At 41.5% G+C, this 23,893-nt stretch overlaps 2 protein-coding genes across 2 annotated transcripts in view; both read right to left on the bottom strand.

The window, feature by feature from the left end:
• Nucleotides 1-933: 933 nt before the first annotated feature.
• On the bottom strand, nucleotides 934-17,265 carry LOC139324412 (vomeronasal type-2 receptor 26-like). Its single transcript, XM_070954126.1, has 4 exons — nucleotides 16,843-17,265; nucleotides 10,316-10,475; nucleotides 6,050-6,136; nucleotides 934-1,835 (listed from the first exon to the last, which is right to left on the bottom strand). The coding sequence occupies exons 1-4, from the start codon at nucleotides 17,263-17,265 to the stop codon at nucleotides 934-936; spliced, it is 1,572 nt and encodes a 523-aa protein (XP_070810227.1).
• Nucleotides 17,266-21,968: 4,703 nt separating this feature from the next.
• The window catches only part of LOC139324411 (vomeronasal type-2 receptor 26-like), a 42,493-nt gene continuing 40,568 nt past the window's right edge, over nucleotides 21,969-23,893 (bottom strand). The window contains exon 12 of the mRNA XM_070954125.1: nucleotides 21,969-22,870. Within this exon, the coding sequence (XP_070810226.1) occupies nucleotides 21,969-22,870 (902 nt within the window). The remainder of the gene's footprint in view (nucleotides 22,871-23,893) is intronic.

Genomic DNA, 23,893 nt, shown 5'->3' with positions numbered 1-23,893 from the left:
TTTATACTATCAGTTCAGAATCTAACACTTCCATGACAATCAATATATTTATTAGAGTGACCATTTCTTAACATAAAATTATTGTGCCCACTTAAGAATCTCACACATATAAAATATTTTCTAGGTCTTCTATCCTGCTCTATGCTTTTATCTTCTTATTACATATTATTAGACACTGATATCTCCCTATTTGTTTATTTGTCTGTTTTTCTGTCTGCATAGGTGTCCATCCGTCCATGAAAAATTTTCTGTGCCTTGTATGCTGTTCTATATTTTCATATTTCCTATTAGATATCATTACTCACTGGTAACTATCATCCTTCACTTTCTTTCTATTTGTCTGTCCATCTATCATGCACCTATACAAGCACATAATATATTAGTAACTCAGAATATTTAAATGTTTTATTCAAAAAGTACCTTTATATGTGAATTAATGATTTTGTATTAGGTATTTTATTAGATTAATTTTAGTATTTATGGTATTCTGGAATACTATAAACATTGTATACAATGTTTTCATAAATATAATCTTTTCTACTACCTTTTTCAATTGGTATCTTATGATATGTTACTTTGTTGCTTGTATGTAAACTGAGAGTTTATGTACCGGAGACCAATTCTATTCTGTTCTGTTCTGTTCTGTTCTGTTCTGTTCTTCATGTTCACGTCTACATTTATTAAATTTAACACCAAACAAATATTATGTGTGAGAATGCAGCTGTTGGGTTTATTCTGAATATTATCTCAATAGGGCCAGTCATTACAAATTCCTGTAATATCTTGTTTATTATCTTCAACTAATACAATAGTCTTATTTCAAGGACCATGAAAATTGATTATCTAACTTTTAAAGTACCTCTCAAATTGATGCATCAAGAGATTCACCACACAATACTAATCTCCTGTTGGAGAAAGACAAGGGGCAATTGCTTAAATAATTCTCTTTATGAGATGCTCCCTTTTATTCAGATGAGGCCTCATTATGATGATGTAGCATTTGGGGAAAAAGACAAAAGCTAGAAGTCCAGCACTGGAGGACAAGAGGGAGAAGATCTCCACAGCCACTGTATATTTCCCTTTTGTACTCATATAGGCAGGAACAAAGGACAACCAGACACTACAAAAGACCAGCATGCTGAATGTGATAGATTTGGTTTCCTGGAAAGTATCTGGTAACTTCCTAGCCAGGAAAGCCACAATAAAACTGACCATAGCCAGGAAACCCATAAAAGACAAGAGACTATAAAACATGACAACCGACCCTTCATTGCATTCCACCACAATTTCAGAATTAAAGGAGTGCATATCCAAGTCTGGGAAAGGAGGTGAAGTTGCCAACCATATAATACAGAGAAGAATTTGAATAAAAGAACAAAAGAGAACAATGGAAAGGGCCAGACTTTTCCCAACCCACGTCCTCATCCTTGATCCTGGCTTGGTGGCCATGAAAGCCAGAACCACTGTGATGGTTTTGGCCAATATACAAGAAACAGCCACTGAGAAGATAATCCCAAAAGCAGTCTGTCGAAGGAGACAAGTCACTGTCATGGGTCTGCCAATGAAAAGCAGAGGACAAAGGAAGGAGAGGAGGAGAAAGAGGAGGAGGGTGTAGGAGAGACTGCGGTTGTTGGCCTTAACGATGGGAGTGTTGTGGTACTTCAGGAACACTCCTAGTACAGAAATTGTGATGAAAAAAAGGATAATGGTCACTGTCACCAAGCTGCTTCCTAATGTTCCTTCATAAGAGAGGTATGTCATTTCCTTGGAAAGGCAGAAATTCTGCTTATTGTTTGGATACTTACCTTCTGGACATTGTAAACATATTTCCATATCTGTTAAATCAAAGGGAAGTAAAAATCAAGAGATTAGAGACTACTAATCTGAGAATCAGGATATAAAATATAAGATAACGTATCCTGGAAATTTATGTTAAATCAAATAAGTTACGAGAAGACAGAGTGTTGAGTGGTGTACAAATGCAAATCATAATAATAGTAATGGCATAGTCTCTTCATATGGGTTTCTGCTTGGATGAAAATAATTGACAAAGATCCATTTTATAGATAGTTCTCTATATTTGAATATATATATTTAAACCTCATTGGCACAGTGGTTAGAATCTAGTACTGCAGGCTATTTCTGATGACTGCCGGCTGCCTGCAACATCCCACCAGGCTCAAAGTTGACTCAGCCTTCCATTCTTCCGAGGTGGGTAAAATGAGGACCCAGATTCTTGGGGACAATATGCTGACTCTGTAAACCGCTTAGAGAGGGCTGTAAAGCACTGTAAAGCTGTATATAAGTCTAAGTGCTATTGCTATTAGGGGTCCCCAACCATAAGACACAGCCCACTAGTGCACCAGGCCCTGGAAGCAGCAAAAGGGCACACATTCATTTGCATTCCCACTTACGCAAGCAGTGGGGAAGCACATGCACACAGCTCAATTTGCACAAGCGGTGAGCGTGCATGCATGCTGCTTGCACAAATGAGCTGCATGTGTACGCTTGCCGGCCATTCATGCAGAACCATCCCCTCTCTCTCTCTCACACACACACACACCAGTCTGCAAAGGTGGAAAGGTTGGGGAACTATGCTATAAAGGTATGAGCACAATTGGATGGTCGTTTTGAGATTTCAGTCCCTAAGTGATGTGGTTGTAAAGGGAGACTTCATCTGACCGCATTGCTCAGTGACACCAATCCTATCCCTCCTTCTTTTACTTTACTTTATTATCATTGCACCTCAAAATTAAATGCCATCTTCAGTGTACATTATAACTATAAAAAAAAATAAACACAAATACACATCTTTCACATTCTATACAATTGAATTGAAAACCCCTGATATTGCAATAATAGTGCACTATATAGTAGAATTCAATATAATTACTGCTCTGGGATAGAAGCCGTTTTTCAGCCTATTTGTCTTTGTTTTTCTTATCCTGTATCATCTGACATATGGTAATAGTTAAAAAAAGAAGGGGGTGCCCAGGATGAGATGGATCTTTAAGAATTTTTTGAACTTTCTTAAGGCAATGGGAGCTATAAAGCTCTTCCAAAGAGGGGAGAGGGCAACCAATGATCCTCTGAGCAATGATGTTAAGCCTCTGGAGAGCTGTCCTATCTGTCACTGTGCAATTGGAAAACCATACACGGGTGCAGTAAGTTAAAATACTCTCTATGGTGCAGCGGTAGAAGGTCACCAGCAGTTTCTCATTCAGTGTTTTCTGAGAAGTCTCAGGTAATATAATTTCTGCTGGGCCCTTTTGACCAGTGCTGCAATGTGAGCACCCGAGGTCAGGTCCTCTTTTATGATAACATCCAAAAACTTAAAACTGACCACTTGTTCCACTCCATTGATAAGCAAGGGCTGGATGTCTGATCTATTCCTTCTACTATAAGCTCCTTGGTCTTATTGGTGTTAAGGACAAAGTTATTGTCTCCACACCATGAAAGCAACCGGTCCATCTCATCTCAATAGGCAGACTCATATGTGGGGTGCCGCAAGGGTCGGTCCTCTCGCCCCTCTTGTTCAACATTTATGTAAAGCCGCTGGGCGAGATCATCCATGGTTTCGGGGTGAAGTACCACCAGTACGCTGATGACACCCAGCTTACATCTCCACCCCGGACCACCCCAACGATGCACTTGAAGTGATGTCCCAGTGCTTAGAGGCCGTGCTGGATGGGGAGGAATAGGATCAGGCTCAACCCATCCAAGACCGAGTGGCTGTGGGTTCCGACGTCCCAATATAGTCAGTTGGCGCCATCACTGACTATTGGGGGTGAATCATTGGCCCCCACGGAGAGGGTTCGCAACTTGGGCGTCCTCCTGGATTCATGGCTGTCTTTAGAAGAGCACTTGATGGCCGTGTCCAGGAGGATTTTTCACCAGGTTCGCCTGATTCGCCAGTTACATCCCTTTCTGGATAGGGACTCCTTATGCACGGTCACTCATGCCCTTGTCACTTCCTGCCTGGACTATTGTAACGCTCTCTACATGGGGCTCCCCTTGAGGAGGACCCTAAGGCTCCAACTGGCGCAGAGTGCGCCCACGCGGATGGTAATGGGAGCGACATGGCATTCCCATGAAACACCTCTCCTGTGTGAGCTGCACTGGCTCCTGGTGGTCTTCCGGGTGCGATTCAAAATTTTGTTACCACCTTTAGAGCACTCCATGGCTTAGGACCTGGTTACTTACGGGACCGCCTACTACCACCAATAGCCTCCCACCAGCCGGTACGCTCTCATAGAGAGGGGCTCCTCTGGGTGCCATTGGCCAAACAATGTCAACTGGCGGCCCCCAGAGGGAGAGCCTTCTCTGTGGGGGCACCTACTATCTGGAATGAGCTCCCCCCGGAGATACGGAGGATCCCGGATCTGCGCACCTTCTGCCGCACTCTCAAGACCTTTTTATTCCACCAGGCGGGCCTGGCCTAATCTTTTTCCCCTTTTTCTCTTTTAATATATAAATTTTAATCTGTTTTTAAATGATTGGGGTGTTTTAAATCTGTCTGGGCCAAATTTGTTTAATTTGGTTTTATTCTGTTTTTTAAATTTTGTATTTATGTATTTTATTGTTTGGCTGTTCACCGCCCTGAGTCCTTCAGGAGTAAGGCGGTATATAAATCAAATAAAGACAAATAAAGACAAAGACTAGTGTGAGTAGGAATGCAGTTATGCACATAAAGAGTATAGAATAAGGGACTCAACATGCAACGCTGTGGTGTACCAGTGTTAAGAATAAGGGCTGAAGAGATATGATGACCTAATCTGATCCTCTGAGAATGGCCAGACAGGAAATATATAATCCAAAGGCAGATTGAATAAGAAACTCCAAGATCCATATGTTTAGCCATTAGTCTATGTGGAAGTATTGTGTTAAATGCAGAGCTAAAATCTACAAAAAGCATCCTCACATAGCCCACCCCCCGAAAGACTAGGGGTGTCTAGTATGATTTATGTTGATTGCTTATTTAGTATCCTATGACTATCACTAAGTGTTGTATTTCATGATTCACAATGAATGTATTTATGATGACGTTGACCATGATTTATCACTTATATCTTTATGTACACTGAGAGCTTATGCACCAAAGACAAATTCCTTGTGTGTCCAATCACACTTGGCCAATAAAGAATTCTATTCTATTCTAGGTGTAGTTTAATGAAAAGAAGGAGTAGGGGTGACACGATAGCCATGTTCCAAAATCTAAGGTGTTGCCACAAAGAAGAGGGAGTCAACCTATTCCCCAAAGTACCTGAAGGCAGGACAAGAAGCAATGAATGGAAACTAATCAAGGAACGAAGCAACCTAGAACTAAGGAGAAATTCCCTGACATTAACTTTCAAAATGAATTAATAATTAATGAATGAATAATTAATCGGCAGAACGATATGCCTCCAAACCTGTGGGTGCTGGATGTTTTTAAGAAGCATTTGGACAGCCATTTGTCTGAAATAATATAAGGTTTCCTGCTTGAGCAGCGAACTTGGACTAGAAGTCCTCCAAGGTCCCTTCCAACAGAGTAACAAAATAACAATTGTGTTATTCTGTTATTCTGTTTATAAAGGTAGTGAAGCTTTACAGAAGGCTGAAAGTACCATGTGTTTGCCAGATAAACTGGGTCCAAAAAGCAAGACAGAAAAGGTGCTTCTGCTTTGGCTGTGGTGGCTGGCAGTGGTGGGTTGCCCCTGGTTCGGAACGGTGGGAGGCTCCGCCCACTGACCCCCACATCATCAGGAAGCTTCTGCACATGCGCGTGGCCCCATTGTGAACTGGTAGTAAAGGTAAGTGGAACCCACCCCTGGTGGCTGAGCAGAAAAGGAGGAAGCTGGGTGCCAGTAACTGAGAAAGGAGGGGCCTAGGAGAAAAATCAGTGTGGGGAACTTGAAAAAAAAGGAGCCGGAGAACAGATGAATGCTGGTGCTTGCTGGTTCACAAAAATAGGGTATACAAGTGGGAAAAGTTATGTATGGTTGAGAAACTGAGTGCAAAACCTAAATGATGATGAAGGACATCTGGCGTCTTTCATAACATCTCTTACCTATTTGATTTGTGATCTCTCCCTGTGGACATGGAATGCAGTCATAGCAGCAAAATGGTTTTTCTTCTATTTTGGATTTTCTGTAACCTGAAGGGCAGTTATCATTACACAGGGAGACAGGTGATACCTGCCCATGAAGGAAATAAAATATGTTAATGTTTTTGAAAAGAAATTTTATAGATTGTCATTGCAACATTTTGAGGTTACGGTGGTGAACAGCATCTTTCCATCCTTCCTGACTTGACTGAAATGGCAGTCAGAAACAAATTATTCAAAGTCCATAATTCATAGATCAGACCAAGAAGAAGGTGGATTTCTTTTTACTCCACACATCAACTGGCTGCTTTAGCTGTTGCATACAGTGCTCCTGTTAGTTCCCATAAATTGTGACCTTAACTTAAGTGACTTAATGAATAATGAATTCTTAAGCTTTTATTGTTGCAAGGGTCGATTTCTGGATTCTGTAGCTGCCTCTGGATCTGAAGAAAATTGAATCTAAGTAATCAAAAGGGCCACATGTGAGAGACCTCTGAGCAAACAAAATAATATACAGGTGGAACTCGAAAAATTAGAATATCGTGCAAAAGTTCATTTATTTCAGTAATGCAACTTAAAAGGTAAAACTAATATATGAGATAGACTCATTACATGCAAAGCGAAATAGCTCAAGCCTTGATTTGTCATAATTTTGATGATTATGACTTACAGCTGATGAAAACCCCAAATTCACAATCTTAGAAAATTAGAATATTATATGAAATCAATAAAACAAGGATTGTACATAGAACAATATCGGACATCTGAAAAGTATAAGCATGCATATGTACTCAGTACTTGGTTTGGGCCCCTTTTGCATCAATTACTGCCTCAATGCGGCGCGGCATGGATGCTATCAGCCTGTGGCACTGCTGAGGTTATGGAAGACCAGGATACTTCAATAGTGGCCTTCAACTCTTCTGCATTGTTCGGTCTCATGTCTCTCATCTTTCTCTTGGCAATGCCCCATAGATTCTCTATAGGGTTCAGGTCAGGCGAGTTTGCTGGCCAATCAAGCACAGTAATCCCATGGTCATTGAACCAGGTTTTGGTACGTTTGGCAGTATGGGCAGGTGCCAAGTCCTGCTGGAAAATGAAGTCAGCATCCCCATAAAGCTCATCTGTGGAAGGAAGCATGAAGTGCTCCAAAATCTCCTGGTATATGGCTGCCATCTGGACTTAATAAAGCACAGTGGACCAACACCAGCAGATGACATGGCTCCCCAAATCAACCCAGAGTGTGGAAGCTTCACACTGGACTTCAAGCATCTTGCAGTGTGTGCCTCTCCATTCTTCCTCCAGACTCTGGGTCCTTGGTTTCCAAATGAGATGCAAAAGTTTCTCTCATCAGAAAAGAGGACTTTGGACCACTGAGCAACAGACCAGTTCTTTTTTTCTTTAGCCCAGGTAAGACATTTCTGACGTCGTTTGTTGTTCAGGAGCAGCTTGACGAAGAATACGACATTTGAAGCTCATGTCCAGGATCCCTCTGTGTGTGGTGGCTCTTGATGCACTGACTCCAGCCTCAGTCCACTCTTTGTGAAAGTCCCCAACACTTTTGAATGGCCTTTTCCTGACAATCCTCTCCAGGCTGCTGCTTGTGCACCTTTTTCTTCCACACTTTTCCCTTCCACATAACTTTCTATTAATTTGCTTTGATACAGCACTTTGGGAACATCCAACTTCTTTTGCAATTACCTTTTGAGGCTTTCCCTCCTTATGGAGGGTGTCAATCATGGTTTTCTGCACAACTGTCAGGTCAGCAGTCTTTTCCATGATTTTGATTCCTACTGAACCAGACTGAGAGACCTTTTAAAGGCTCAGGAACCCTTTGCAGGTGTTATGGCTTAATTAGCTGATTAGAATGGGACACTTTGAGCCTAGAATATTGAACCTTTTCACAATATTCTAATTTTCTGAGATTGTGAATTTGGGGTTTTCATGAGCTGTAAGCCATAATCATCAAAAGTATGACAAATCAAGGCTTGAACTATCTCGCTTTGCGTGTAATGAGTCTATCTCATATATTAGTTTCACCTTTTAAGTTGCGTTACTGAAATAAATGAACTTTTGCACAATATTCTATTTTTTTTAGTTTCATCTATATTTAACTGTATTAAAACTATTGATTGGTATCAGATTTTTTTAAATATCAGATATGTGAAAGTAAATTAGACAATGAACATTTTCCCTTGATCTTTTTTATCCAAATTTACTTGCTGTTCCTTATATTTGTTTTCTGTAATTTGGATAGTTTGTCCTGGAAAGGAACAGCAAGATGTGTCCTTCTATAGATGAACTTCAGCAATACCAACATTAGAACAAGAACAATATGTGCTCAGAATTCTTGTCCCATTACAATTTTGGCAACATGTGGTGGTAGCTAATTTCATTGAGATTTTTTTTTTCAGAGAAGGACTGAAGTTCTTGCCATAATAAAATTCACCATTTAACAGAAATTTAGCCAAAATATCCAGAGAATGCTAAGAATATTTGGAATCTTGAAAATATGATTTACCAATATCCTTTTTGTTTAGCTTTTAATATAAGTTACATAAAACTATTCAAAGGCGGGGGAAGAGAAAGCAACAAAACAGTGTTTCACAATATCTTCTTTGAATTAACAACTAAGCTACCTATAGTTCAGGGGTAGGTTCTACTTAACTTTACTACCGGTTCGCAACGGGATCGTGCATGCACAGATCACCGATGATGACATCCAGGGCAGTGGGCAGGGCCTCCAGCTGGTTTTACTATCAGTTCTTGTGAATGAACCGGGGGCAATCCACCACTGCTATAGTTGCCCCGATGTATTACATCAATATTGAATCTATCCCTAGAAGAATTCAGATTCCCCAACAACTTCCATGATTGAACCAAAGTAAGGCAAAGAGGAATACACATTTTACCAGAATAGCCACTTAAGGATATACTAGATAAGTACATATTCTCATGTGTCTGATTTGCTCAGTTCATGGATTTTTTATTTTCTTATTTTTCTATGACAAAATAATTTTGCTAGATTATAATGAACCTTTTTGGAATATTGGTCAAAGTGATCATTCAATGTGGACATGATATAGATTTTACCTGATTAAACCAGGTGGGCCAGATGAGATCATCCTCTCTAATGGTCAGCAGGTGATGTGAGAGTGGATCTGGATCTATGGTTCCCACCTTAACTCTACGGAAGGACTGGTTTGGGAACGTGATCCAGTTTATGATATCAAATCTTCCTATAAATTCTCCATTTTCATCAAAGGAAATCTTGTCTCCAGCACTGTTATTAAATGAAACTCCTCTCAGGAAATGGTGAAGCTAGACAGCAAGGAGGAAAAAGTTGAAAAGGAGAAAAAAGCATGGCATGAAGTTTGATTGTAGATGCTTTGCAAAATGTCACCAATCTGATGAATGCCATCAAATAAGAAAACACATTCTCAGCACAGTTATTGTACGTGCAATGGAAGATTGCATCATTGCCTGGTATCTTAAAGCTATTATTCTAAAGAAAATGATTAGTAAGATTTTGCCACAAAGCTCCTTTGAACTACAGAAATATGTAGAAATGAGCCGGGATCCCAATAAATCTGGCAGAGTCATAAAGTCATAAATCTATTTGGTGGGATTTTATATGGAGATTTATTTTGAAAAACTAAAAAAAAAGTGGCACCAGAGGATTAGATTTAATATTGTAACAGACGGGTCTTATACTATAAATCATATTAATCTATGTATTGTATTATTCACAGTATTATGTTGCTCTCAGAAGTGTTGACGTGAGAGTAGAAGTTATGTTGCAAACCTCAGGAAAGTACATGGAACAGAAATAAGGAACTTGTTAAATGTACTGATGAGTTTAAGGACCTATGTTCTATATCATGCCTTTAACGAACTTATATTAAGAAACATATTACCAGAAGTGTGCATGGAAAGTAACAGACAGTATTCCCATATATGGAAATAGAGTCAGAAGCGTAATGCCTCTGGTGCGGCTAGAATTGCGAAATGTATAAAAGGTACACCTTGGGCGTAGCCCAGGGTTCGGAATCTGACATGTGAATGCTCCGAATCTTTGCTAGCAAATAAATCTGTGTTCTCCATCTGTGGTCTTGTCTCCTGATTTTGGGAAGCGGGTTTTCTTGCAACATTTCTGGCACCCCAGATGGGACACAACGGGTCATTGGGACTCTCTGGAGGGTCACCCCTCTGCCAGGGGCCTTGTTTAGTTACAGGGAACTTCCCAGGCACCATCGGACACTTTGTTCCGAGGGGCTTCCCAGTGATGCAGGACCCCTGCAGTGGCAGTTGATGCCTCGAAGAACCACTTGGAAAGAGAACGGAGACCAGGCCAAGTTACAGTGATGTCCCGGTGCCTGGAGGCCGTACGGATCTGGATGTGGAGGAACAGGCTCAGGCTCAACCCATCCAAGACCGAGTGGCTGTGGTTTCCGACGTCCCGATATAGTCAGTTGACGCCATCACTGACTATTGGGGGTGAATCATTGGCCCCCATGGAGAGGGCTCGCAACTTGGGTGTCCTCCTGGATTCACGGCTGTCTTTAGAAGAGCACTTGATGGCCGTGACCGGGAGGATTTTTCATCAGGTTCACCTGATTCGCCAGTTGCGTCCCTTTCTGGATCGGGACTCGTTACGCACGGTCACTCATGCCCTCGTCACCTCCTGCCTGGACTATTGCAATGCTCTCTACATGGGGCTCCCCTTGAGGAGCACCCGGAGGCTCCAACTGGTGCAGAGTGCGGCCACACGGGTGGTAATGGGAGCGACATGGCGCTCCCATGTAACACCTCTCCTGCGCGAGCTGCACTGGCTCCCGGTGGTCTTCTGGGTGCGCTTCAAAGTTTTGGTTACCACCTTTAAAGCGCTCCATGGCTTAGGACCTGGTTATCTACCGCCTACTACCACCAATAGCCTCCCACCGGCCAGTACGCTCTCATAGAGAGGGACTCCTCCGGGTGCCGTCAGCCAAACAGTGTCGACTGGCGGCCCCTAGGGGGAGAGCCTTCTCTGTGGGGGCACCTACCATCTGGAATGAGCTCCCCCCGGAGATACGGAGGATCCCGGATCTGCGCACCTTCTGCCGCGCTGTGAAGACCTTTTTATTCCATCAGGCGGGCTTGGCCTAATCTCTTCCCTTTTTTAAATATGTAAATTTTAATCTGTTTTTAAATTATTGGGGTGTTTTAATCTGTCTGGGCCAAAATGATTTAATTTGATTTTATCTGGTTTTTAAATTTTTTGTATCTATGTTTTTTATTGTTTAGCTGTTCACCGCCCTGAGTCCTTCGGGAGTAGGGCGGTATACAAATCAAATAAACTAACTAACTAACTAACTAAACTAACTAACAGCCGGCCAGAGGACAGGAGAACAAGCCTGCAGGCAAGTATTGGGGAAAAGGGAATAATCCATCCCTGTAAACAGGCACGGTGGGAGAGTCCTGATCACCCTCTCTCTAAAGGTAAAGGTGGGAAGGTTATCAAGTGTGGTTGATGTGCACGTCCACTGCAGTTCCCAATGGTGACTGTCGAGTGTCCAGCGCCTTGGGCCAGTGAAAAGCGTTTGGTGTCTGCAGTTCCCATTGGAGACCATGAGTGTCCGGCTCCATGGGTGGGATTTGAGTGTGTGTGAATTCCCCTGTGTTATCCCCTTACCTTCCTCTCATCCCTTTTCCTTATTTGTCTTGTCTGGTGCCCTGGGAGGAATATGGGTGGGGGAGGAAGTGCGCCCCTCACTCCGTTAGAGTGTATGTTAAGACATTTTAAGGTTGCTTATGTCAGTCAAGACTACAGCATTAAGTGGAGCAAACAGAGGTTGAGGGTCTTCTGTGAGGTAGGCTGGCCTGATAAGGGAACATTAGATCCCTCTATTGCTTTAAAGGTACTCCAGTTAAGTGTTCCACCCCACATTAGGACACCTAGACCAAGCCCCCTACATTGATGTGTGGCTCGGCTTATTTCAAATACTTCCCCCTTGGATACAGAAATGCAACATTGAACAATGTAGATTCCTAGTCTCATGCACCTTGCCACCCCGAGAGGGAAAAGATTAGGATTGCAGTATCAAAGATAAGTGAAGCCTGATCTACCCCAAGGTCGCACTCTTGAAGCATATGTCGAGGAACGCTTCCCTACGAAGGATCCTTTGTGGAGTCCAAATGGCCAATTATGGGCAATTCAGGACTATCAACATTTGGTGATGTGGGTAGTCTGTGCAGCAGGAAAACCAGCCGTTAACCTGTCCAAGCCTTCCCTGGTGATGCAAGAAGCTACTGAGAGTCCGGAAGCTTTTTATACTCGGTTGCTGGAGCATACCAGATGTATACTCCTATTGATCCAACAGCGCCTGAAAATGCTCAAATCTTGCCATGACCTTTATATCACAAAGTGCCCCAGATATACGTAAAAAGTTACAAAGACTGGAGGGAGCCCTGGGAAAGCCTATGAGTGAGTTGATGAAAGTCGCCAGGAAGACTTTTGTCAATAGTGACAAGGTGAAGGAAAGGAAGCAGGACCAAAAAAAAAGTGCAACGAAAAGCTGAAATGCTGGCCGCTGCTATGATGGAGGTACCAAGAGGAAGGGGAGGTGGCAGAGGTAAAGGGTATGGAATGGGTTTGGGACGTAACCAGTGTGCCATATGTAAGAAAGTAGGGCACTGGAAGGGTGAGTGCCTGGAAAAGGATAAGGAAGAAGGACAAGAAGGAAGAAGAGGCAGGATTGTGAAGAACTATAGAGGTGGCCTAGGGAGAAGCCAGGGAGGGAGAGGATGAAGAGAAGGATTTTCAAAAGCTCCCCCCTCATAGGCCTGGCAGAAGTGGAGGAATGGGACTGAGACCAACTGGGTTCAGCCCACCACCTGGAACCTGTGGTTAGTTTAAAATAGGAGGCAAACCTATCTCCTTCCTTGTGGATACTGGGATCACTCGTTCAGTCCTAACCCAGCCTCTGAGCCAAGCCCCCCACTCCCCACCAATATCCAAGGAGTGATGGGGAAGAAAACAACAGTATGCCTGGACACGGTTACCCCAAGGAGTCACGAACTCCCCAACTCTTTTTGGGGCTGCACTGGGAAAGATTTGATGGCCCTGGAAATCCCCTACCCAGATGTTGTGCTGCAATACATAGATGATTTGTTAGTCACAGGCCAGATGGAAAACGACTGTTGGTGAAACACCCACGACTTGCTCCATCTCTTGCAAGAGCTGGGCTACAAGGCATCCAGGAAAAAAGGCATAACTAGTCTTACAAAAAGTCAAATATCTGGGATATGACATTGAACCAGGTAATGGAACACTCGGCCATGAGAGAAAGGAGGCCGTATATCACCTCCCTGCACCTAGGAATAGGAAAAACCTGAGGGTTTTTTGGGGGGGCTGCAGGCTTCTGCCACATCTGGACCCCCAATTTCAGTTTAATTGCAAAACCTCTGTATGAAGTTATAAGAGGAAGTGATAAGGAACCTCTGTGATGGAAAAAAGAGGAAAAGTTTCACAACTTTAAAAGACGCTTTAATGCAAGCTCCCAGCTTAGGACTACCCGACTTAGACAAGCCATTTTAGCTGTTTGTCGACACTAAACGGAACATAGCAGTGGGGGTTCTCACCCAGAAAATGGGAACTTGGCATCACCCCATTGCTTATCTGTTGAAGCAGCTGAATATTGTAGCAAGAGGGTGAAAGCCCTGGCAGGCATGGCGTTGTTAACACAATAAGCTAGTAAATCAACTTTTGGCCAGGAATTGGATATCTACACCCCCCATGCCCTCAAAGCCATCTTAGAAACCAAAGGACATTTGTAGCTGACCAACCCCTGCATGCTGAAATACCCAGGTTTAATTACGCACAACCCCATGATCAAGTTAATACAATTTACTACATTGAATCCAACTACATTGCTGCCTGAACCAGATTTAAAAGCAACTCACGATTGTATTCAGACTATTGAGGAAACCTATGCCAGCCGTCCAGATATGACTGATGTTCCGCTTTCCAACCCCGACTTTACTCCATACACAGAAGGCACCAGTTTTGTGCAGGAGGAAATACGGAAACTGGGTATGCTTCGTAACTCTTGAAGATGTATGGGAAGCTGAGCCCCTCCCTCCCAGTACAAGTGCTCATCTGATAGAGTTGCATGCATTAACCTGAGCTTTAGAGTTGGCCAAAGACAAGTGTGTCAACATCTACACTGACTCTAAGTACGCTTTTCTGACAGTGCAAGTCCATGGGGCCCTGTATAAGGAAAGAGGCCTTATTACGGCAGGGGGAAAGAAAATCAAATATGGGCCTCAAATATTACGTCTGCTAGACAGCGTCTGGGCTCCCCGGAAAGTGGCCATCATGCACTGTCGAGGCCATCAGAAAACAGCTTCTGACACACAATTAGGTAATAATAAAGCTGATCTGGAAGCCCACCGAGCTGCCTTGAAGCCTTTAAAGATTCAGGCTCATTGCCTTACCTTATAGGTCCCACCCGAGACCCTTCATCCCAAATACTCTCAAAGGAAATTGAACAAGCCAATGAATTTGAGGCAACCCTACAAGAGGGCTGGTGGGTCCTTCCTGACTACAGAGTCTTTGTCTCTGCGCACCTGGCATGGGATGCTGTACAACAAGTCCACCAGCAATTACATTTGGGAAAGATTGCATTGGCCAAGGCCCTGCTATGTGAAGTATACATCAATAAAATCCAAAGCATTGTTGCCAATGTCTGTATGAGATGTAAAATCTGTGCAACCAATAATCCCAGACAAGGGCCCCAACCGCCTCAAGGACATCAACCCACAGGAAGTTATCCTTTTGATACCCTGATGATTGATTTTACAGATATGCCAAGGTCAGGTCCACATCGTGCAACGTTAGTTTTTATTTGCACATATACTGGATGGTCTGAGTGCATATCAACAAGGACCAAGAAAGGTTTTAGTAGGGATGCCACAGGAATACCAATTTGGCTGAATAAAGGTCCTTTACTATACTGATGAGCTTAATGACCTATGTTCTATATCATCCCTGTAACAAACTTATATTAAGAAACATATTACCAGAAGTGTGCATGGAAAATAACAGACGGTATTCCCATATATAGAAATAGAGTCAGAAGCGTAAAGCCTCTGGTGTGGCTAGAATTGCAAAATGTATAAAAGGTACACCTTGGGCGTAGCCCAGGGTTCGGAATCTGACATGTGAATGCTCCGAACCTTTGCTAGCAAATAAATCTGTGTTCTCCAACTTTTGTGGTCTTGTCTCCTGATTTTGGGAAGCGGGTTTTCCTGCAACAATATTATGAGAGATTTCTTCCTCTGCATAAATGTTTCTTGATGGAAAATAGTGTAAAATCATGAGAAAACAGAGATCTGCCATGAATGGTATCTTACAAGGATGATGGAGACTGTCCAACAGGAAGAACAAGTTCTAATGATCAAATAAATGAAAATAATTCCCCTCCAGCTTGAAATAGTCTTTTTGTGGAAATGGCATCACATCGGATGAGAACTGGAACCTAGACCAGTTGAAGAAATGAAAAGAAAATTGCTAATTAAAAATGCACAGAAAGCACCAAAAAACAATGGATGGAAACTAACCAAGGAGAAAAGTAAATTAGAACTAAGGAGAATTTTCCTAATGGTGAGAGCAATTAACCAGTGGAATGGTCTGCCCTTCAGAAGTTGCGGGTCCTGGTTACTGGAGGCTTTTAAAAAGAGACTGGACAGCCGCTTGTCCAGAATGGTATAGGGTCTACTGCTTGAGCAGGGGGTGAACTAGAAGACCTCCAAGGTCCCTTCAAACTCTATTATTCTATATAGTTCAGAGCAACTTGTCCCAATCTTTTTCTCTGCTGATACTTTTGGATCACACATCTTCATATAAACACCCAACTTGAAGATAGTATTGGTTCTTCTCAGGGGTGGGTTTTACTTACCTTTACTACTGGTTCACAATGGGGCCGCCCACGCAGAAGCTTCCTGATGACTTCCGGGTCAGTGGGCAGAGCCTCCTGCCGGTTTTACTACCAGTTCTTGCAAACCAGTCCAAACCGGGGGCAACCCACCACTGGTTCTCCTCCTCCTCCTACCCTCAAACTTCTACCTCCTACCTCAAACTCCTACCCTCAAAACGACGCACACCAGAACAACTAGACACAAGAAGAGTTTTTTTCCCCAAACGCCATCACTCTGCTAAACAAATAATTCCCTCAACACTGTCAAACTATTTATTAAGTCTGCATTACTATTACTATTAATCTTCTCATCATTCCTATCACCCATCTCCTCCCACTTAGGACTGCATGACTGTAACTTTGTTGCTGTATCCCTATGATTTATATTGACTGTTTCCTAGTATGGTTCGATTGCTTATTTGTACCTATGACTATCATTAAGTGTTGTACCTTATGATTCTTAATGAATGTATCTGTTCTTTTTATGTACACTGAGAGCATATGCACCAAAGACAAATTCCTTGTGTGTCCAATCACACTTGGCCAAGAAAGAATTCTATTCTATTCTATTCTATTCTATTCTATTCTGTTCTGTTCTGTTCTGTTCTGTTCTGTTCTGTTCTGTTCTGTTCTGTTCTGTTCTATTCTATTCTATTCTATTCTATTCTATTCTTAATAGCAATAAGATCTCTGATCCCAAATATCTCACAATGATCAGTTAAATAGAATAAATTGATAGTGTTACCGTTGCATCAACAGATATGGTGAAATGTTCTGCACTAATTTGAGAAGGATATTTACCTTCCATGGCTGTTCTTTAAGAGTTTTCAACGTCATCCTCGACCTTTGCTTGTTTATGGATGAATACAGGGCCTGCAAGGCATGTGCAACAGCATAAACAGCATTGTAGACACAGTAACTGTGGGCAGTCATCCTTGTTTCAAAAACAGTCATGGGAAGAGACTCCAGTTTCTCCTCCCCAGTGCAGATATTCTGATCCACGGACTCAGATGAAGAGCTTGGAGTCAGGCAATCAAATAGTTGCAGCCAGATCTCTTTTAAGAAACCATCTGCTTTATGCAAAAGAGGGTTCCTCATCTGAACAAATTCCTGAAATCCTGACACTTCCTTAGATTGGATTGCCAGGGATATAGCGCCATGGAGGAAATCTGTGCTCCAGTTTCTTTGAAACAGGATGGACGTAAAGCCCACATCTGCTGTCATGATCCAGACTTTTGCTTTTTTTCCTGCCTCATCATAAAATTCTGAAAGTTCAAGCAAACCCCATAAAGATGTTATGCTGTGAAATTCTCCATGAAAGATCACCGCATTAGCTCTGCTGTTCCAGGCGAGGTTTAATTTAGCACGGGATGTTTCCACAAGAGCACCCAAATTACTGAACAGACCCCCAGCTAAAGTTTCAATGAAATCAAAACAGATGCCATGCTTTGAAAGGAAAGGTACTATCCTTCGGAGCAATAATTCTGTCTGATTGCCCATGCCAATATAAAATATGCCCATCCATGTCCACTTGAAATAAAGCAACAGCTGGAGAATCCCATAATATTGATAATCTGCATTGGGGAACATCCAATGGAAGGAAATTGCTTGATTCTGGGTATTCATCTCTGGAGCAGAAGAATAGGCAAGCTAAGAGAAGGTAGCAAAAAATGAAGAGAAGAAGGAGAAAAACAGAATAGAAGGGTTTGTCTTACAAGGAATTTAGATTTTTTTTTTGTTTATTTGTTTGTTATTGCAGCAAAACCTGCATGATGTTGTGGTTTCTAAAACTATACTGCCTTCTTTTGACTAAAATCATATGGTCTGATACGAAAGGGAATTATTCCTTTTATGATCTCTTAAATGGAAGCCTCCCAATATTTTTTAAAAAATAGTAAAATATTTAATTAAAGTAACTATTAAGGCAAAATATACTTGAGTGGAAATACTAATAGTAACCTTTATAGTCACTGCACAACATACGTACAATGAGATTGGTCGAGCTCCCTCAGTGCATCCCCTCCAACACAATACAACTCACATTGAAGACAGAAAACCCCTAACCCAATAAATCATATTAACACACACCCAGTCCTATTGAATCAGTGTGAACATGTTACACGTTGCGCCCGCCCTGCAAGTCCATCGTACTACGTAGTTATGATGTTATTTCGCATTCAGGAGTCTGACAGTCCACGGATAAAAACTGTTCTTCAGCCTGTTTGTGCGGCTGGCTAGGAGGGTAGGAGGGTAAAGTAGTGGTGAGCAGGGTGAGAGCCGTCCCTGAGAATTTTCCTCACTCTTCTAAGGCAGAGAGCCCGAGCGATCTCATCTAGTGGTATCAGGAGACAGCACACAATGTTTTGTGCTGTGCTCACCACCCTCTGTAATGTTTTTTTCTATCTGCAGCTGTCAAGCTGGCATGCCATACCGTGATGCAATAAGTGAGGACACTTTCTATTGTGGACCGGTAAATACTGAATGTAACCTGAATTTCAGAAATCAATTCAATAAGTAAATATTTCCATATTTAACTGGTAACCTGGATTTCCATATCTTGGTTTATTTCACACTCTTCCCTGACTGATTTCAATTTTTGGTTTGTCCTTTTCATTCTGTCTAAATTACAATTCAAATTAGTAGCCAAATCAACATTCTGGAACCCAACATCTTATGTTTCATATTTAACAAGTAAAGGAATTGTTACGGATTTCTTCAGGTTTTTTTTCCTCTTCTGTGAACAAAAACTACCTGTGCAATCTTGTATTGACTCAGGATGGTTGCTATGTAAAAAAAATCGTTTGAGTTAGGTCCTCCAATGACTGCGACCAGATTGTTCTGGAAATCACATTTATAGTTTGGGATGAACCTGTCTGGTGTGGAGAGGATTTTCATTGTTGCTTCATATGTCAGTTTTGGATTAAAATAGTTATTATAGATGTTGAAGCCCAGGGTGACATTGGTCAAGATCTGGGGATTTCCATTAATCTCTTTTACAGCAAATACCAGAGCCAAGATGTGCTGATAAGTCTGAGTTAGTAATCTGCAATACAATTTAAAAAATAATAAATACTTTCAATGCATATGCTTATAGAGAGACCCACTTGCAATTTTAATAACTCTGAATACATATACATTGTATATAATACATGAACATATACAAATACGTTGAAAATATCTCCAGATATTTACTACCATTAATTTGGATGGTAACAGCTAAATATTAAAAAAAAAAAAATCCAGAATTAATCCTGCTTCTACAAAATTTGTCTTATAAATTTTCTCTGCAAATCCATGGCGGAGCTAATGATTGCCCTTTTAAAATTTGGTTCATATACAATATACCCCCCCCCAAATGTAATGTGAAGACAGTTGTCCTTTCTCTGAAAATATCAGTATCTTCAAGAATGAGGTTCTACAGATGACAAGCTCTTCTGTCTTCCTAAACTAAAAAAAGTGATTTTTCAGAAATAGGAAGAAATGCTTACTTAGGTTATATATAGCAATAGCATTTAGACTTATATACCACTTCATAGTGCTTTTACAGCCCTCTCTAAGCGTTTACAGAGTCAGAATATTGCCCCCAACAATATGCGTCCTCATTTTACCAACCTTGGAAGGATGGAAGACTGAGTCAACCTTGAGCCAGTTAGATTTGAACTGCCGAATTGCAGCTAGCAGTCAGCTGAAGTAGCCTGTAGTGCTGCACTCTAACCACTGTGCCACCTCAACGCCACAAAACAATATATGTTTTGTTTTATCAGGTCATTGACAGAAATATCATCTGTTTATCATCTATCATCTATCATCTATCATCTATCTATATTCTATCTATCTATCTATCTATCTATCTATCTATCTATCTATCTATCTATCTCTAGCTAGCAAGCTAGCTAGCTAGCTCTATCTACCTATCATCTCTCTCTCTTTCTCTCTCTCTCTCTCTCTCCCATTCAAAATCCACCCCATCTCCCCCCCCATACACAAAAGTAAACAAACTGTACCATCACCACTTCTACTATTAGCAGGACAGAGATACAACAGATGTGTAAAGTATCCAACTCCTTACATAAATGCAGCTGAGAGGTCTTCAAAGGGATGTCTTGTGAATGTAATCATCTCCGAAACTACAAAGCTGTGAGAAATTATGCCACCAAGTATGGAGTCTCCTGGTTCATGGTATCTATGAAAAAATGGACTGGAGTCACCCCTGGTGCCTTTTGAAAAAGAAACTTTACAAATGCTCATAGGAAACACCCCTAAAACCAATATTCCAACTATAAGATATCCAAACATTCCTGCAGAAAATCTATTCACTTCGCCCATAACTGGTGGAATATTCTCCAATGGAACAGTCAGGATTTAGTTGGAAAGCTAAACAAGTTGAGAATAAACCAGCTTTTGAGCTAAATGTCCTCTGTACTCAAAGTTTCAAAGACCAAAGGGAAGATATCCTTTATTTTTAAAGTGGTGCCCACGTCCTGTTGTATTTTACAGGGAGTTGTCAAATGAAAAGGAGAAGTCAGACAAGATTATAAGAACAGAGCAGATGATTACCTCACCAGAGTTCTTTCTGATTCAAAAGTGAGGAAATAATCCCCCCCTCCCCCGGCCTTGCATAGTGATTTTTCAGCTTATTCCCATGGTGCAATTAGACCATAGTTTGCAATGACTATTCCAAATGATGCCAGGGGAAAACAGTGATCACAACAGCCAATTAACTCCTGAAGAATGTTTTTTTTTTTCCCCATAAAAGTTGCATTACGTTTTTCGTAAAATTTGCATTATTTCATGAACTGTGCATGAAAATAATCCCAAAAGCAGTCTGTCAAAGGAGACAAGTGGTTGACCAATAAAAAGCAGAGAGCCAAGGAAGGGGAGGAGGAGAAAGATGAGGAGGGTGTGGGAGAGGCTGCAGTTGTTGATCTTAATGATAGAGATATTAAAAATAGATATTAAAAATAAATATGGAAAAATAAGCTTAGAAGTCCAAGATGACTCCTTTCTTGAGGAGTTTTGATTGAATGAATTTTATACGAACTTCCAGAATATCTGGAAACTTTTTTAATGTGCTATAAATGATGCAACCTGTATTGCTTCATTACAGATATTGAGATATTCAGTGAATTTTGTAGGGCTTTACAAATCTCATGTATTAGCCCTATCGGTCTGCAGCAGTATGGTACTCATTCAATTCAGAATAAAGCTGGAAGGGACCTAAAAGATCTTCTAATCCAACTCCCTCCCTCCCTCCCCCCCTCTCTATATATGTTTTTTTTAATACATATAAAAATTCTATATCTGTCTGAACAGCGTGTTGTCTGGGCACAATTAGTTTTAAGTAGAAATGGAACATTAATCAACATTAATCATAATAATAATCATAATTAACATATCAGTAATAGTCGCAAAATAGTAATACAATTCGTATATCCATCTTACAAAATTTTCAATAGAAAATTTTTGATTATTTTTTTTAATCTTTTTAGATTCTAATTTCTGTTTCTATTAATTAACCATTGGTAAAACAAGTCCCATGTTGAAAAGTATTCTCTTTCTTCCTTTTCTTTTCTTTTAAGTGTTAATCTATCCATCTCAGCACATTCTAATTTCTTTTTTATATAACACTTTCATCTGTAGCGATCTCTTCATTTTTCCATTGTTGTGCAAACACAATTCTTACTACTGTTAATACATGTAAAATTAAGTATAGTTTCCCTTTGTTATATTATTCTGATAATATACTCAACAAGAATATTTCTGGTTTCAAATCTAAATGTTGCTTTATTGTTTTTTCTAACCAAGTATGTATTTTAGTCCAATATTTTTTCGCCTTTGAGGATGTCCACCACATATAATAATATGAACCTGGTATCCAACCCCCTTCTCAAGCATGAGACCCTATACCATTTCAGACAAGTGGTTGGTCAATTTCCTCTTTTTATTAACTGCTCTCGTTTGTTAAGATCAGGTCTCGCTATAATAATGTAACATTTGGGGAAAAAGACACAAGACAGGAGTCCAGCACTGGAGGCCAAGATGGAGAAAATCTCCACAGCCACTGTGTATTTCCCTTTGGTGCTAATGTATGCAGGGACAAATGATAACCACACACTGCAGAAAACCAGCATGCTGAATGTGATGGATTTGGTTTCCTGGAAAGTGTCTGGTAACTTCCTAGCTAGGAAAGCTACAACAAAACTGATAATAGCCAGGAAACCCATAAAAGACAAGACACTATAAAACATGACAACTGACCCCTCATTGCATTCCACAAAAATTTCAGAAATGAAGGAGTGCTTATCCAAGTCTGGGAAAGGGGGAGACATTCCAAGCCACACAATACAAAGAAGACTTTGAATAAAAGAACAAGAAAGAACAATAGAAAGGATTAATTTTTTCCCAACCCATGTCCTCATCCATGATCCAGGCTTAGTGGCCATGAAAGCAAGAACTACGGTAATGGTTTTGGCCAGCATACAAGAAACAGCCACTGAGAAGATGATCCCAAAAGCAGTTTGTCGAAGGAGACAAGTGATCTTCATGGGTTCACCAATAAAAAGCAGAGAACAAAGGAAGGAGAGGAGAAGGGAGATGAGGAGTGTGTAGGAGAGGCTGCGGTTGTTGGCCTTAACGATAGGTGTGTTGTGGTACTTCAGAAATACTCCTAGTATCCAAATGGTCATGAAAGAAAGGATAATGGCTACTGTTACCAAGCTGCTTCCTAATGTTTCCTCATAAAAGAGGTATGTTATATACTTGAAAAGGCAGAAATCCTGCTTATTGTTTGGATACTGATCTTCTGGGCAGCGAAAGCATTTGTCCATATCTGGAAAAACAAATATAAATTGAAAGTCAAGTGTTGGTTTGAGAATGTTTGTTTTATGTTTATGTTTTATTAAATTTATATACCGCCCTACTCCCGAAGGACTCAGGGCAGTGAACAGACACAGAATAAAATATATAAATACAAAAGTTAGAAACAATTTAAAACCAAATTCAATAATTTAGCCCAAGACAATTAAAAAACCCCATAATTTAAAACAAATTAAAATTTCAGTTTAAAAAATTAAAAAGAAAGGGGAGAAAATTAGGCCAGGCCGGCTTGCTGGAATATGAGGGTCTTAAGAGCACGGCGGAAAGTGCGCAGATCCGGGATCCTCCGTATCTCCGGGGGGAGCTCGTTCCAGATAGTGGGTGCCCCCGTAGAGAAGGCCCTTCCCCTGGGGGCTGCCAGCCCACACTGCTTGGCTGACAGCACCCGGAGGAGCCCCTCTCTGTGAGAGTATACCGGCCAGTGGGAGGTTGTTTGTGGTAGTAGGCGGTCCCATAAGTAACCAGGTCCTAAGCCATGAAGCGCTCTAAAGGTGGTAACCAAAACCTTGAAGCGCACCCAGAAGACCACCGGGAGCCTGTGCAGCTCGCGCAGGAGAGTTGTCACACGGGAGTGCCATGTTGCTCCCATAACCACCCGCGCAGCTGCACTCTGCGCCAGTTGGAGCCTCCGGGTGCTCCTCAAGGGGAGCCCCATGTAGAGAGCATTACAATAGTCCAGGCGGGAGGTGACGAGGGCATGAGTGACTGTGTGTAGGGAGTCCCGATCCAGAAAGGGACGCAACTGGCGAATCAGGTGAACCTGATGAAAAATCCTCCCTGTAATGGCCGTCAAGTGCTCTTCTAAAGACAGCCGTGAATCCAGGAGGACGCCCAAGTTGCGAACCCTCTTCATGGGGGCCAGCGATTCACCCCCAATAGTCAATGATGGCATCAACTGACTATATCGGGACGTTGGAAACCACAGCCACTCGGTCTTGGATGGGTTGAGCCTGAGCTTGTTCCTCCCCATCCAGAT

Source organism: Pituophis catenifer, unplaced genomic scaffold, assembly GCF_029215685.1.
Source record: "Pituophis catenifer annectens isolate HBS135680 unplaced genomic scaffold, rPitCat1.0.hap2 SCAF_15, whole genome shotgun sequence".
Lineage (NCBI taxonomy): Eukaryota > Metazoa > Chordata > Lepidosauria > Squamata > Colubridae > Pituophis > Pituophis catenifer.
This window is presented reverse-complemented; position numbering and strand designations above follow the sequence as displayed.